Here is a 14439-nt window from a genome sequence, read left to right on the forward strand (position 1 = left end):
CCCAGAGGGTTTTGCCTCGCTCTGAAAGCACCCGGAGGACGCAGGAGTCCTGGGTTCCAGTTCTGGCTCCGACTAGCTTTGTGACTTACACTCGCTGCACCTCAGTTTCCTCTCTGTAAAATGGGGCGGGTATGCGGGCTGGATCTGGATATTCTCTGACTACCTGAGTCCAACCACAGAAGCCCCAGAAAGCCCGCTCGGGCGCCCACCTTTACGGTGAGGATGGACGAGGGGAGGGGCTGCAGCGGGACCCCCGCACTCGCCTCTGGTGAGGGGCGGGGGAGGCGGGGGAGGCGGGGGAGGCGGGGGAGGCGGGGGAGGCGGGGGAGGCGGGGGAGGCGGGGGAGCGGGTCCGGAGCACCAGCGGTGGGCGGCGCCACTTCGCGTAGAGCCGCCTTCCTGCCCGCGCAGGACCAGGCGCGCCCGCCAAACGCTCCGGCCGCCCTCCGCTCCCGGCACTCTGGTTCCAGGGCCGCCCGGGGGGACGCGGTTAGCCGCGACACCGGAGGGGGGCGGGTCAGGAAGTGGGGGCGCGGCGGCCGGCAGCGGGCCTGGGGAGGCCGAGGGGTTCCGCAACACGGAGGGCGGGAGACTCTGGGCCGCGCGGGAGCCGGAGGGGCGCCCCGGCCTCCGTGGGGACGATGGCGGAGGAAGAAGGTGACCTCCTTGGGGTACAGCGTCTCGGGAAAGAGGAGCGGGGGCCCGAGGGCCCTGGAGGCCGGGGCTGCGGGCGGCCGCGGCGGTCCGGCGGGAAAGAGCGGGGCGGCGGGGGGAGGTGTGTGGAGAAATTCAGAAGGAGCGGAGTAAATAGCCCGGAGTTGTGTCGGCTCTAGTGGGAAGCAGAAGTGGAGCTTGAAGTTGGGAATAGTGTAGGAAGAGAGAAACCCGTGGGGGGAGTGGTGGAGAGGGAGGGCTGTGAGCAGATGATTAATGGGGTGGGGGACATACTTTGGTTTAGAAGATGTAGGTTTAGGTACTGAGTGCATTTTCGAGAGTGATAGTTGTTTAACCAAATGCCCCTCAGTCTGAGTGGCTCTTTAGAGGTCTGTGGATTCTGACAAATACAAAGTCACCACCGGTGAGAGGAGCCGCAGGCCAAGGGGACAAAAAGAGGCAAGGGTTTGGGGTAGACGTGGTAAGGTGGATTGGGAGGGGATGAGCAAGCAGAAACTGAAGAAGGTCAAGTTCAGTTACAGGTTAGGGCGAGATGGCAAAGGGAGAAGGGATGTAAGTGGTTTTGGGGGGATCCGGAAGCCAGGAGTGCTTTCAGGTGAAAGTGGGTGGGCTGGAGAAAGCTTTTCATGCCCCTTCAGGGCCAATGCCAAGAAAATTAATTCATAGAAATCGATAGGTATGAGGGAAAAATGGGGAGTTGGGAGGAACTTAGTGAGAGATGTTACAGGAAACATTCGTGTCATGATATCTTCATGATGGGCATGCTACTTTCAGGCATAGGTATAATGGTGTCTCTTGACTGAGCAGTTAGATTTTTCATCCTTTTGGAAAACATGACTTTTTACCTTACTGGGGGGGGGGTTGTGAATGTGATCTATTTAGATTGAAGCCTTACTGAACCAAGAGTGCAAGAAGGGAGTTTCAAGAATTCAGTGGAAAGCAATTTAAAAAAAATTAATTGTAAGAATTGTTTGCTGCCCTGTGACTGTGCTCCCTCTTGCTTCATATTTGCCTCCTCTTCCTTAAGTTTCCTGTGTTAAAACTGATCTAAATTTAAGACACTCTACCTAAAAACAGCTTCAAAACCAAAACTCTTTGTAGTTGGTAAGGAAGAATGTAATTCTGTTTGTTGCCTTGGTTTTATCTTTGGTTGCAGTATATGTAATACATTTTTTGATATTTTTTCCTTTTCTGACTAACTGCAAATCTCTAGGGGTAGGTTGATGAGCTAGCTTGTATGTTTCCATGAGCACTTAAGTTAAAGCATAAAAAAATTAATGCTGCAGTACTAAAAGTCTTTAATATTATATATCATGCAAATGAGAAATTGTTTTAAGAGGTTATAGTTACACCTAACCAAATAGGTATGATGTAGAACCAGTTATGGTTTCACAAACCATACAAGTTTGTGAAATTTAATTCTGTGATATAAAATGAAAAATGATTTTTGTTTGTAGAATTACAGATAATCCAAAGCAATGAAATACATCTTGGAACAATTAATGGATTGCAATTTTGTTAAAGTTTATTCAACAAATTTTTTAATTCCATAAATATTCGGCTGTCTAATGTGTTAGGTACTGGGATATAATAGTCAACAATGAGTGAGTAATTCTCATTTATTGTAATCTAGTAATGATATTTATAGTAAACATGTCTATGTCCTAGGCATTATTCTGAGTACTTTCCATTTATTAGGCACTCTATACTTTTTTTCAAAATGCATGTTATTTGTATTCACTGCATTAAAATTAGACTAAATAGTCTATTTTACTTGTATCCAGATGTTCTCTGTATCGCTTTTTACTTATTCACATTCACTTGGATCCTCTTCATTGTCCCACTTTTCTCTAAGTAAATACTCCTTGGGAAATCTCATCTTCTCTTGATGCTGTAGAGGGTCATGGTATTTATATTTATGTTTCCTGGAAGATATGTTAGAGCAAAGGAAGAAGTGATAGCCTTGAGCAGAGCAGTGTTCACAATTCACTTGGAAGTTGCTGCGTATAGTCTAGGTGGGCATTTGCAAGCCTGTTTGTAGCCCTGTTAACTATCTTATGTGAAGATCACTGGGCCAGAGACTGAAATAGCAGGTTATTTTTGTGGCTATGTTATCATTTTTATTTATTTGACTTCTTCTTTTATTCCTTATTTTTGATATGGACAGGTTCTTTTTTTTTTCCTTCCTTTATTTTGGCTGTTGGGTCTTAATTGCGGCACGTGGGGTCTTCGTTGAGGCATGCGGGATTTTTCTTTGTAGTGTGCGGGCTTCTCTCTAGTTGTGGCGTGTGGGTTTTCTCTCTCTAGTTGTCGCACGGGCTCCAGGGTGCATGGGCTCAGTAGTTGTGGCGCACGGGTTTAGTTGCCCCGTGGCATGTGGGATCCTAGTTTCCCGATCAGGGATGGAACCCGCTTCCCCTGCGTTGGAAGGTAGATTCTTTACCACTGTACCACCAGGAAAGTCCCTCTTTTTTTTTTTTTTTAATTGAAATATAGTTGATTTACTACTTTGACTTTTTCTTTACAATGCTAAAAGTATAAGATAGTGAAAAGGAAACCTGGATTCTATCCCAGAGCTTTCCTATCAGGATTAATAATCTAGTTTGTCCACTGCTTTGGCCTTTGTTACTTATCCACCTAAAGATTCTGGGCTTTGTTTATCAATTATGAAGTTAAAAGATCAATATAAAGGAAATGAGGTAAAGTTTACATCCAGTCAGTTTTGATTTATGGTCACAGGCAAAAAATTTAGGGACAAGATTGAAGAGATTGGTTGAAAAGGTTACTGTATTTCCCAAGTAGTACTTTTTGCTCCCACAATTTAATGCCACTGAAATTGCCATGTCTTAAAATCAATGAACATATTTAACATGGTAGTGCCAATTATCCCCTTGAAAAACTTATCAAATAGTATCTTAAAATATATGGCTTCTTAGAATCAAGAAAATATAGTATTGGAATTCCCTGGCAGTCCAGTGGTTAGGACTCTGCGCTTTCACTTTGGAGGGCCCGGGTTCAGTCCCTGGTCAGGGAACTAAGATCCCACAAGCAGTGCGGCACAGCCAAAAAAATAATAATAAAGAAAGTACAGTATTATAGATCCTTTACAGATTATTTATTTGTATGATAAACATTGCTAATATAGATTCCTGAGAGATGACTAAGATTTATATACTTCATAAATAACTTGGGGTTCTGTGCAAAATTTTTGTTAAATTCCCTGGGGGTCCAATGGTTAAGGCTCCATGCTTCCCCTGTAGGGGGCACAGGTTCCATCCCTGGTCAGGGGACTAAGATCCTGCATGCTGCGCGCTGTGGCCAAAAACAAAAACAAAACAAAACAAAAAAACCATTTATGTGCACAGAGAACACTTTGTTAAAATCCTTTTAAAGTGATTAGTTTTATAGAGAAATTTTTTAAAAAAGAAAAATGATAGCTTTTTGTAAAGAACACTTTTTTATGTGAATATCCCCTTCCTTCCCAAATTATCTTTATCTTAAATGTGTGCTTTTAGACTGTCTAATAAAAAAAGCCCTATCTAACCCATTGGTCACATAATTTGTTAACTTCCTCAATAGATTTGTTAACTTGATTTCTGAAATTACCCAGTTAAATTTTTTTTTAATCCAGTACTGTTAATGTGTTTAATCATGCAAGTGTATCTACTAAGTATATTTCTTGTGGTTATATTTTTTCCATGTATTCGTTTTTAGTAAAATTTAAAATAATAACTTGTATTTGAAGACTTCATTTGGCTTTACATAAATTTTCATTCTTGTTGAATGCTTCTAACTTTTGCTTTAACCCATAGCGGAGGAAAATTAAAAGGAAATCATGAAGAAGGAATATAATAATATTTATTAGTTGTCCCAGATTTGTATGCAAAAATACTCAATATCCATGGTATGGCTTTTCTAATAATGTCATTTTCTAATGTATTCACTGACTTTACTACTTAACATGATTATAAAATAAATGATAAATAGTATAGAAATGGTTAAAAATTAACTAGTCAGACAGAATCCACTAAATATACAGTATTATTTCCCTCAGTGTGTCAGTGTTTAAAGATATTTTAGCAAACATGTGAATTTGCTTTGAAGCTACTTTAAAATCCATTTTACTCATTTTCCACAGTAAAGTTAGAGAATCAGCCATCTGATCATCAGCAGCAGTAGCTGATTCATTTCTCCTTTTTTAACTCCTCTTTTTAGGCTCATTTTTCCTAGCCTTAAGCCATTACTGAGAGAAAAGAAAAAACTCTTCTCTGCTTCTCTTAGAAGGAGATAAGTTCTTGTACCACCTGAAACCTTGACAGCCCATCATAGTATCTTACATCTACATGACATAGTCTACCTCATAATTAACTCTAGGGAGGAAAAGTAGCTAAGTTGAATATCGTAAATCCCTGTTTAATTTGGAATTTAGTTTACTGATTTGGAGGTACTTTCTGCATTACATTTTTTTAATCGGGTATAGAAAGAGTAGATACTCTAATTTTGGGAAAATTTCTGAGAGTTTCCCAAATATAGGGATTTTTATCGGTTCAGCCTATTTTCCAATACCTAAATCTCTAAGACTGTTGAATGATAATGATACCACAGCACTGAAATTCTCTAGAACCTTCAGGATTATTTTTAAAAATGAAGTATAGGACTTCCCTGGTGGCGCAGTCGTTAAGAATCCGCCTGCCAATGCAGGGGACACGGGTTCGAGCCCTGGTCCGGGAAGATCCCACATGCTGCGGAGCAACTAAGCCTGTGAGCCACAACTGCTGAGCCTGCGCTCTAGAGCCCGCGAGCCACAACTACTGAGCCCATGTGCTACAACTACTGAAGCCCTCGTGCCTAGAGCCTGTGCTCTGCAACAAAAGAAGCCATCGCAATGAGAGTAGCCCCCACTCACCGCAAGTAGAGAAAACCCACGTGCAGCAGCGAAGACCCAATGCAGACAAAAATAAATAAGTAAATAAAATTTATTTTTAAAAAATGAAGTATAGTTTTATGATCAATGTATTTTATTTTATTTTTATTTAAAAAAAATTGTTAACTCATGAATGATGCATGTTATACTCTCAGGTAACTAGAATAATAAGCTAATTTATTAAATAACACTTTGTTCTCCAGTCATTCTGGAAAAGAGTTTACTTATTTTGGGATATTTTAAAAATAGCATCATTTCAGGAGAAGAGCTCAGTTTATCAGTAGGACTCTGAAAGCACGATTTGGAGGCAGAACTTATATTGTCTTTTTGTTTGTAGTAAAGGAAAGTTTTGCGGGGAGTGCTAAAATAATTATGAAGAAAGTTATCTTTGGTACAAATAGTTCTTCATGGGACTTTTGCCTAAGTATAATAAAAGTAAATCAGTTCGAGATATAGACAGAATAATGTGATACATACATTGCAATAACTTCTCAAATATTTTAAGGACCAACTATAGAACTGCGCCAAAGAAAAAAGCCAAAGTCTTCAGAAAATAAAGAATCTGCCAAAGAAGAGAAAATCAACAATACTGCAATTCCTGAAAGAGTTCCAAAACGTAAGTTAGAGAGATTTGGAGTTTTTGTGCTATTACAAAAATAGTTATGTTAGGTAATATATTTTACATTAATATTTCAAATGTATAAACATATTTTGTCTTAAGTATGTGGTGATATTGGTCAACTTTCATTAGGTTTTGCTGTAGAACAATTCCTAAGTCTCACTGGCTTACGAAAAACATTTATTTCTGATCAACATTACATGTTGCGGCTATAGGTTGGCTGATGTAGCTTCATGTCATGAAGGCATAATCCCTATTTGGGATGTGTTTTTCTTGTGGCAGAGAAAAAGAGCAGGAAAACAGGCAGAGTCATGCAGTACCTCTTAAAGTTTCTGCTGAACTGGCACACTGTCACTTGTACTCACATTCTGTTGGCCCAACCAAGTCATATAATCAATCTAGACAGTGGGATGGAGAAGTTTAGTCTGACTACAGGGAAGCATGGCAAGTCACACGGTAATAGGCAGGGATGAAAAATCTTTTTATAGGAAAGGACAAAACAGTTGGGAATAATAATAACAGTCTACCACATTCTGGCCTTTTGGTCATAAATATTTACTTGTCTCCCTCAGACAAAATATACTTGGTACCTCCCCGACCCCAAGGAGGACACTCAGTCTTATCCAGTCAGGGCATCAGTCTTGAAGCCCAAGGTCTTGTTATCTTCATCAGGGTCAGCTATGACTCATTCAATCCAGAGACCTATGAATTAAAAAGACAAGTTATCTGCTCTGTGTCAGGGGTCCCCAAGAACACCCCCATGTTCAGAGCTTAGAAGGAGTCACAGGTCTCAGAATTTAGTCATATTCACAGCTATAATTTATTACGGTGAACAATACAAAACAAAGTCAGCAAAGGGAAAGGGCCTATGGGCTGAAGACTGCAGGAAACTAGGCAGAAGCGTCCAAGTCACATAGGAAGACTAATGCATAATTCCTTCAGGATCAAATTGTGACATTTGTAGGTTTGTCTACCTGGGAAGCTTATTAGCAACTCTGCTCAGGGTTTTTACTGGTGGCTAGCCATGTAGCCTCTGCTTAATGTGTAGGAAAATTCTAGATTCCCAGAAGGAAAGCAGTATGTATGAACCACACTGTTTGCACAAATAAGTTAGGCACAGTAAACCACTCAGTAGAAAATGGTGGGAACCCTTTTGAAATCCAGGTTCCCAGATGCCTGCCAAGAGCCTACCTTGTAAGCAGGCTTTTCTTAGCAAAGCACATGCTCCGTCTCCCATTATACACTTTTGGATGGGGATAGGATATCAAAATAAATGCTTCCATTCAGAAAGAGGAAGAGCGAGAGACTCATTAACCACTGGTCCATAGCAATTTTGAAATCCTACTAGGTAAATATGAGGTCTTCCTCCTCTGGGGTAGGGAATGTTTCTTGATTAGGCCCTAGTTGTTTTCCTTGGAAGTAGTTTCCCAGTTCATTGTTCTTTGTCGTCCTTGGCTTTATCCTCTGGAGGTCCTTCCGTTTCTGTTATCCTTCTGAAGCATATCTGAAAGTGGCTTTGGAGAATATGCCTTCCTTAGGAGCTGAACAGCTTTCGTAAATAGATTCTTTCCCATAGGGAGTTCAGGGGCCATTTATATAAATTTGCTCACATAAGATAAAGGCAGTGAGTCACCTACAGATCTAGTTGAAAGGTTAGCAGCAAGAAAACTTTTTGGGAGCTGGAAAATAATAATCCATCTGTGCGTGACAAAACATTTTATAAAACTGTTTCCTGTGAATAGCTGCAATTTTAATACTAATTTTTAAATTATTTTAGGTAACAAGATCACAAACAGAATACTACTAGAGTACCTTGATTATCAGCGGCTTTTTTTTTTTTTGACATTTTTATTTTAGACTGCAAAAAACAAAAACGAGCAAACAAACAAATAGCAAAAAACTTGAAATAGGCTTGTCAAATGATGTAAATTCATCCTTTCCAGGGAAGCAGAAGGTAGACCAGTGCAGGTTATCCTCAAGGCCACATACATCCTGCTTCACTGCTGCTTGCACTCTGCTGGGTTTTGATCCTTCTTTGGGTCATAGTCTGGATTATTTTCCTCATCTCCTTCTTCACCTTCTTCATCATAATCATCATCATCATCTTCAATAGCTTCTCCAATAAAGTATGACACTGATCTTGGGATTATACGCTCACATAAAAAGTGACCAATTTCAAAGTCCACAGCAAGGATAGCTTCAGCAGCATCATCCAGATCTCCACTCTCAGGAACTTCAGGAGGGGCAAAAAAATTAAAGAAAGAGTCATTAGAAACTTTTTTGGTCACAGTACGAACTGTCCCACATTCCTTGTGTTTCTGTTTCTTCTTAATGGTTTTCAAAGTGACATTCTTCCCTTTTTTCCAATCTATCTGGCACACTGTACAACCCATAATTTCTGGTCCATCAAAAGAAAAAGGATCAGAATCATTTGGTTCTGACCTCATCCTATATGTCTTTGTCAACCCTTCATTTGTCAAATATTCATTGGGTTCAAAGTGAAGTTCTAAGACAAAACTCATAGGCTGACCAGCATCTGAGAACTTCACTTTAATATCTTTCAAGTGCTTCAGAATAGGTTCATCACGTTCCTGAACCATATCACTGAGCAAGTCAACATTCTTAAACATGGTCAGCCAAAATTCAGGAATTCCCTTGGGGTCTTCTTTTTCTTCATCCATTTTCTCATCTACAATCTTGGCCTTTTATTTTAGCTCCTCCGAAATAAATAAAAAGAAAATGCTGCTTAAAAATGCACAGGATCATAGGTATTTTAATTAAATGAGTTTTGGTACTTGACTACAACTAAGATACATAACATTTCCCTTATCCCAGAAAGTTGTTTTCTGTCCCTTTCCAGTATATTTTCCCTGTACCCCCCAAAACAACCACTCTTCTGATATTTTTCACTATTGATTAACTTTGCATGTTCTAGAATTCCTTATAAATGGAGTCATACAGCATATATGTCCTTGTGCCTGGATTCTTTCACTTAGCTCAATATGTTATCCTTTAAAAATATAATCATTTTGAGATTCATTCGTCTTGCTGTAAGTGTTCCTGCTTTTCTTGTTGGACATTTGAGTAATTTCCAGTATTCTGCTATTATTAATAAGGCTGCTGTGAATACTTGTACGAATCTTTTTGTGGACATCTATTTTTATTTCTCTTAGGTAAAAACCTAGGAGAACTGCTGGCTAAGCTTTGAGAGAGACATACTATCAAAAGAACTGCCAGCCTAGATTAAGAAGGACACAACTATTCATGTCTTAAAATGATGTATGAGTCCCTAACTTTCTACATGCAGAAAGCAGGCTGAGTAAGCTGCTCTAAGGGTATCTTTCTTTCTTTTTTTTTTTTTTAATAAATTTATTTATTTATTTGTTTATTTATGGCTGCGTTGGGTCTTCGTTGCTGCGCGCGGGCTTTCTCTAGTTGCGGCGAGCGGGGGCTACTCTTCATTGCGGTGCGCGGGCTTCTCATTGCGGTGGCTTCTCTTGTTGTGGGGCACGGGCTCTAGGCATGCGAGCTTCAGTAGTTGTGGCTCGCGGGCTCTAGAGTGCAGGCTCAGTAGTTGTGGCACACGAGCTTAGTTGCTCCGCGGCATGTGGGATCTTCCCGGACCAGGGCTCTAACCCGTGTCTCCTGCATTGGCAGGCGGATTCTTAACCACTGCGCCACCAGGGAAGTCCCAGGTATCTTTCTTGAGAAGGAGTGAGTGTGTTTTGCCTTTGGGAGGGAAGTAGACATTTGTGACTAATGGGGCAAATGCTGGTGGATCCTTCTATTGTTCCCAAATGTTTTCTCCCTGCCCTGAAAGTGGATTATACATTCCTTCCCATTACCATGTGATTTGGATTGCCTCTCTGAAGTGGAGTATACTTCCCTACCCCATTGTCAGGTTTATCCATGTGACTTTCCTGGGCCATTGGAATGTGAGTGGAAGTAGCAGTGTACTAGTTCTGACCGGAAATTGTAAGAGGCATTGTATGTTTTTGCCTGTTCTCCTGCTCTTTTCCTCTGTAATGAGAACAGCATGTCCCAAATAGGGACTGATTCCATTCTGGAATTCTGAAGATACAAGAAGAGCCACAGCTAATCTGAAGTCTGGAATTGAGTGGAGAGTGACTGCTGACCCCAAACCCACAGTAACATGAATGAGAATTAAATATTTGTTCTGTAAGCCACTGGTAATATAGGGGTCACTTTTTTTTTAAAATAAATTTATTTATTTATTTATTTATTTATGGCTGTGTTGGGTCTTCGTTTCTGTGCGAGGGCTTTCTCTAGTTGCGGCAAGCGGGGGCCACTCTTCATCGCGGTGCGCGGGCCTCTCACTATTGCGGCCTCTCTTGTTGCGGAGCACAGGCTCCAGACGCGCAGGCTCAGTAGTTGTGGCTCACGGGCCCAGTTGCTCCGCGGCATGTGGGATCTTCCCAGACCAGGGCTCGAACCCGTGTCCCCTGCATTGGCAGGCAGATTCTCAACCACTGCGCCACCAGGGAAGCCCCAGGGTCACTTTTTTACTACAGCAAAGCTGACTAATAGAGTGATCATTTAAAACGTTTTGGAAAATACAGTATAAGAAAGGTATTTAAACAATTTAGAGATAGCTCCTATAAAATAGTATTTTCCCCTGGTTACAAAAATATATTTTTAGGGTAGAAAATGTGAAAATAGAGATAAGTATAATGAAAATATATGCATAATTCCAGTAGATAATAACTATTCTTAAAATTTTGGCAAGTACTGCTTATATTTTTTTCAATGTATTTATACTTTTTTCTTTTCTTTTTTTCACTTTTTGTGAAATTGAATCCTACAATTTTTTTTTTTCTTTTGGCCGCGTGGCTTGCCAGATCTCAGTTCCCTGACCAGGGATTGAACCCTGGTTGGGCCACGGCAGTGAAAACCTGGAATCCTAACCACTAGGCCACCAGGGAATGCCCATGATAATTTTTTTTTTATAAATTTATTTATTTATTTATTTATTTTTTGGCTGCATTGGATCTTCGTTGCTACACGCAGGATTTCTCTAGTTGCGGTGAGCAGGGGCTACTCTTCGTTGTGGTGCATGGGCTTCTCATTGTGGTGGCTTCTCTTGTTGAGGAGCACGGGCTCTAGGTGCGCGGGCTTTAGTAGTTGCGGCACACGGGCTCAGTAGTCGTGGCATGCGGGCTTAGTTGCTCCGCGGCATGTGGGATCTTCCGAGACCAGGGATCGAACCTGTGTCCCCTGCATTGGCAGACGGGTTCTTAAGCACTGTGCCACCAGGGAAGTCCCCCGTGATAATTTTTTAATAAATAATTTTTAGGGCCCAGAGCTCTGTATTTTCTCTAAAATATATACACTTATACCAAACACTGATAGCTTGATTCCAGCTTTGACTCTTTACAAAATCTTTCAAAAACAAAATAGCACTAAGGTAAGGCATTTATATATAAGATTTGGTTGAATATATTTTTTGTAATAGCCCTTGATAATTAGGATTAATTTGTCATTGTCCAAGACTTAATTAAAAAAAAAACAGGAAAAGATACATATTTAGGAACTTTGTAGCACTTTTACCAAATTGCCATGGTAGGTAAGTTTTTTTATTAGTCTGTTTATAGTTTACATTGTGTCAACATTGCTTTAATTAACTGTCATATATTTTTGCAAGTATGCTTCTGTAGCCCAATTATAATACCTATTGATAGTATTTACTGATCTCTTACTATGTGCCAGGCCAAATGCTTTACACATACTATTGGAAGCAGTGATTTTATTTTATTTATTTATTTATTTAACATCTTTATTGGAGTATAATTACTTTACAATGTTGTGTTAGTTTCTGCTGTATAACAAAGTGGATCAGCTATATGTACACATATATCCCCATATCCCCTCCCTCTTCTGTCTCCCTCCCACTCTCCCTATCCCACCCTTCTAGGTGGTCACAAAGCACCGAGCTGATCTCCCTGTGCTATGCAGCTGCTTCCCACTAGCTATCTATTTTACATTTGGTAGTGTATATATGTCCATGCCACACTCTCACTTCGTCCCAGCTTACCCTTCCCCCTCCCCATGTCCTCAAGTCCATTCTCTATGTCTGCATCTTTATTCCTGTCCTGCCCCTGGGTTCTTCAGAACCATTTTTTTTTTTAGATTCCATATATATGTGTTAGCATACAGTATTTGTTTTTCTCTTTCTGACTTACTTTACTCTGTATGACAGACTCTAGGCCCATCCACCGCACTACAAATAACTCAATTTCATTTCTTTTTATGGCTGAGTAATATTCCACTGTATATATGTGCCACATCTTCTTTATCCATTCATCCGTCAATGGACACTTAGGTTGCTTCCATGTCCTGGCTATTGTAAATGGAGCTGCAATGAACATTGTGGTACATGTCTCTTTTGAATTATGGTTTTCTCAGGGTATATGCCCAGTAGTGGGATTGCTGGGTCATATGGTAGTTCTATTTTTAGTTTTTTAAGGAACCTCCATACTGTTTTCCATAGTGAGTGTATCAATTTACATTCCCACCAGCAGTGCAGGAGGGTTCCCTTTTCTCCACATCCTCTCCAGTGTTTACTGTTTGTAGATTTTTTGATGATGGCCATTCTGACCCGTGTGAGGTGATACCTCATTGTAGTTTTGATTTTCATTTCTCTAATGATTAGTGATGTTGAGCATCCTTTAATGTGTTTGTTGGCAATCTGTATATCTTCTTTGGAGAAATGTCTGTTTAGGTCTTCTGCCCATTTTTGGATTAGGTTGTTTGTTTTTTTGATATTGAGCTGCATGAGCTGCTTGTATATTTTGGAGATTAATCCTTTGTCAGTTGGAAAGCAGTAATTTTAAAGCAATTGTGTCATGCTGATTTTTTTAATTTTTATTTTGTTTATTTATTTATTTTTATTTTTTGGCTGCACCGCAAGCCTTGTGGGATCTTAGTTCCCTGACCAGGGATTGAATCCTTGCCCTTGGCAGTGAAAGCGCAGAGTCCTAACCACTGGACCTCCAGGGAATTCCCTGATTCTAATGTTTGATTTATTGGGTAGTGTCTTTCAAACACTTTGAATATAATTCTTATTAATTTAGTGATATCTAGCTAGTTATTCTATTTAATGTCTCTAGTATGCTATACAAATTAATATTTATTAAATAATGTTTTGAAAATAGCTAAGATTTTAGTTTAGCTAAGTTAATAAGTCAACAAGTTTGTTTTTACAAACCTCTCAGTCATTTAATAATGTAACACTGGGCTTTGGGCCTTTAGGCCTGGGCTTAATTTACTGAATCTTTTTTTCCCCCTATAGTTTTATTGAGATATAATTGACATACAGCACTGTATAAGCATAATGATTTGACTTGCATACATCATGAAATGATTATCACAAAAGTTTAGTGAACACCTCGTATAGATACAAAATTAAAGAAATAGAAAAAAAATTTTTTTCCTTGTGATGAGAACTCTTAAGATTTTACTTTCTTAACAATTTTCATATGTAACATACAGCAGTATTAATTATATTTATCATGTTGTACATTACATCCCTAGTACTTATTTATCTTACAGCTGGAAGTTTGTAATTTTGACTGCCTTCATTCAGTTCCCTCTCCCCCACCTCTCACCTCTGGTAACCACAAGTCTGATCTTTTTCTCTATGAGTTTGTTTGTTTTTGAAGTATAATTGACCTACAATACTATGTTAGTTCCTGTTACACAACATAGTGATTTGCTATTTCTGTAGATTTCAAAGTGATCACCACCGTAAGTCAGGTTGTCATCTGTCACTATAATTACTGACTATATTCCCCACAGTGTACATTTCATACCTGTTACTCATTTATTTTGCAACTGGAAGTTTGTACCTCTTAATCTCCCTCACCTATTTCTCTCCTCCCCCACCTCTCTGCTCTTTGGCAACCACCTGTTTGTTCTCTGTATCTATGACACTGTTTCTGTTTTGTTATGTTTGTTCATTTGTTTTGTTTTTTAGATTCCACATATAAGTGAAATCATAGTATTTGCTATTATTATACTGAATTATAGTTAATAGCTATAGCAGGACTAAATCATCCTGTGTGTAGAAAATTCAAATGTGTTTTATGTTTTCGTCAAAAAGTATTTACATAGGGGCTTCCCTGGGGGCGCAGTGGTTGGGAATCCGCCTGCCAGTGCAGGGGACACGGGTTCAAGCCCTGGTCCGGGAAGATCCCACATGCCG

At 39.9% G+C, this 14439-nt stretch overlaps 2 protein-coding genes across 3 annotated transcripts in view; one reads left to right on the forward strand and one right to left on the reverse strand.

Moving 5' to 3' along the window:
- Positions 1-546: 546 nt before the first annotated feature.
- DPY19L4 (dpy-19 like 4) overlaps positions 547-14439 on the forward strand; it is a 58315-nt gene continuing 44422 nt past the window's right edge. For both annotated transcript variants that reach the window (XM_061171570.1, XM_061171571.1), the window contains exons 1-2: positions 547-657; positions 6105-6215. In XM_061171570.1, the coding sequence (XP_061027553.1) occupies positions 642-657; positions 6105-6215 (127 nt within the window). In that variant the 5' untranslated portion in view covers positions 547-641. The remainder of the gene's footprint in view (positions 658-6104; positions 6216-14439) is intronic.
- LOC133077125 (nucleosome assembly protein 1-like 1) lies at positions 8135-8938 on the reverse strand. Its single transcript, XM_061171810.1, has one exon. The coding sequence runs from the start codon at positions 8897-8899 to the stop codon at positions 8216-8218; it is 684 nt and encodes a 227-aa protein (XP_061027793.1). The 5' UTR covers positions 8900-8938; the 3' UTR covers positions 8135-8215.

Source organism: Eubalaena glacialis, chromosome 17 (assembly GCF_028564815.1).
Source record: "Eubalaena glacialis isolate mEubGla1 chromosome 17, mEubGla1.1.hap2.+ XY, whole genome shotgun sequence".
In the NCBI taxonomy this organism is placed as follows: Eukaryota; Metazoa; Chordata; class Mammalia; order Artiodactyla; family Balaenidae; genus Eubalaena; species Eubalaena glacialis.